General features: G+C 57.3%; 1 protein-coding gene across 1 annotated transcript; it reads right to left on the bottom strand.

Annotated features, from left to right (window-relative positions):
• Positions 1 to 213: 213 nt before the first annotated feature.
• Positions 214 to 1,706, bottom strand: LOC120701183 (inositol-tetrakisphosphate 1-kinase 4-like). The gene is made up of 2 exons (XM_039985326.1): positions 409 to 1,706; positions 214 to 300 (listed from the first exon to the last, which is right to left on the bottom strand). The coding sequence occupies exon 1, from the start codon at positions 1,554 to 1,556 to the stop codon at positions 444 to 446; it is 1,113 nt and encodes a 370-aa protein (XP_039841260.1). The 5' UTR covers positions 1,557 to 1,706; the 3' UTR covers positions 214 to 300; positions 409 to 443.
• Between the last annotated feature and the right edge of the window lie 339 nt (positions 1,707 to 2,045).

Genomic DNA, 2,045 nt, shown 5'->3' with positions numbered 1-2,045 from the left:
CACCTGCTGACTACCAGCAGACAAGTACTCTGATTCCAAACGGTACCTTGTTCTTTACTGTACAGCACTTGGGAAAAGTGCCACAAAATTCTGTGAGGAATAATATGACAATCAAAACCGGCATGGCTGGAGAAACATACCAAGAACATTGTTAGGAGGCTAAAATGACAATTATGCATCTTTAATCCAAGAGAGTACCAGAAATTTGCTCGATGAATCATAAAGAACTTTTGCACATGCAACTTGGTTTGGATCGATATCAAGGGTACAATGCAGCTGTTATTTGTTCTCTGTAAATTTCTGAAAGAAAAAGCCACAAATCAACTTCACAAACCACTGGTGTGGTTTTGATGCGTCAAACCAGAATACTTGAAACTTGCACGAAGTTCAGCAAACATGTTCAGACACCTGGGCCGATCAAATTAGATTCGGAGCTGAAGATGTTAGGCGTGAACTTGCTTCGGTTCCGCTCCCGACGGGATGAAGCTGGGCTCGACCTCTGCCTTGAGTGCCTTAGCACCCAGTAGACCAGAGCCAGAGCCAGAGCCAGCGCCCGGACAAGGCTGCTCATGACTAGGTGTATTGCGAAGCATCTCCAAGAAAAAATCAAGAAGAACAGGCTCGAAACCCGGCATCTTGGAGTATCCCGGGCAGTAGTTGATGTCGAGGATGAGGTACTTGGCGATGGCGTCGCCGTCTGGGTCGCTCGCCCGGATCAGGTCGAAGTTGATGAGGTGCAACCCCAGCGCCCGCCGGAGCTCGCCGGCGACCCTGTTCACGAAGTCCTGGGGCGGCATCTCGACGTCGCCGGCGGCAGGGGGCGGGAGCAGGGAGATGTTGGCGAAGGGGGCCGCGGCGTCGGCGGCAAGGTCGTGCAGGCGCGCGTCGGGAACGTCCGGCAGGCTGCTCCGCATCACGCAGGTGGCGTGGTCGCCCACCACGTAGACCTTGAAGAGCACGCCGCCGTGGTTGACGAACTCCTGGAGCACCACCGGCGCGCGGAGGCCGCGCAGGCCCTCGCGCCGGTACACGAGGCACAGGTCGTGCGACGCGGCGCTGCCGTCGACCTCCTCCGGCTTGGCGATGAGCGGGAACCGGAGGCCGCCGAGGACTGCCGCCAGGTCCGCGTCGTCGCCGGCCAGCGCCGCGGCGCCGGCCACGACGACCTGCCCGGGCGTGGCCACGGCGCCCTCCCTCGCGACGCCGAGGCCGGCGATTACGTCGAGCATGGTGAAGCGGTCGAGGATGCGCTCGATGGCGGCGGGCGGGTCGACGACGGGGACGTCCGGGTGCAGCGTGGACAAGGCCTCCAGCTGCGCGCGCCACGCCTGGCCGTAGAGCTTGTGGACGATGAGGTCGAAGGGGCCCTGCTCCACGAGCGGGCGCGACGCGTCGACGGCCACGAGCCGGACGCCGTGCCGCGCCGCGAGGTCCAGGAAGGACGGCTGGACGAAGGTGTCGTGCTTGTTGGGCAGCATCGCGTAGCCGATGGTGTAGGTGTGAGGCCGCGGCGAGCTGCTGCCGGAGTCTGCCGGGGAGGAGGACTGGGCGGCCATGGTCGAGCTTGAATTTTTTGCTTCAACTGCTCGTGTCTTGTACTGTTGTGTTGTAGTGCAAAGTAGAGACTGAGTGGATGGTATGCTGCCTCTCGCAACTTGTAGCCGTATGCATACCAGTATACCACCATGGTCGCTTAATAAATAGCAGCTGTGCGAGCTCACTTTGCACAACACGTCGACGGCAATTTAAAATTGGTGAGCGTGTCGGTGTGCTGAAAATCAATTCACTCCAAGTTGTTCGCTTCAATCAGAGCGAATATGCTTTCGACTTTTTTAGTGGTTTGCTATGTCGACGTGTTGACCGTAGCCAGAAAACAATAAAATGGCCCATCCCATACTTCCATGCAAAGGAGCATGCATCTATATCTTTTGACCCTGATCCAATCGCCGACCAAACCAAGGAATAGAAACTGCGTAGTCCCCCCACCCGCATCTTGAATTTGACATTAAATATCCGAGCTAGTCACCAAGCTACAGGATAAAGAA

Source organism: Panicum virgatum, chromosome 1K, assembly GCF_016808335.1.
Source record: "Panicum virgatum strain AP13 chromosome 1K, P.virgatum_v5, whole genome shotgun sequence".
Lineage (NCBI taxonomy): Eukaryota > Viridiplantae > Streptophyta > Magnoliopsida > Poales > Poaceae > Panicum > Panicum virgatum.
The sequence above is the reverse complement of the archived record's forward strand: the minus strand, read 5'-3'. Positions and strand labels throughout refer to the sequence as shown.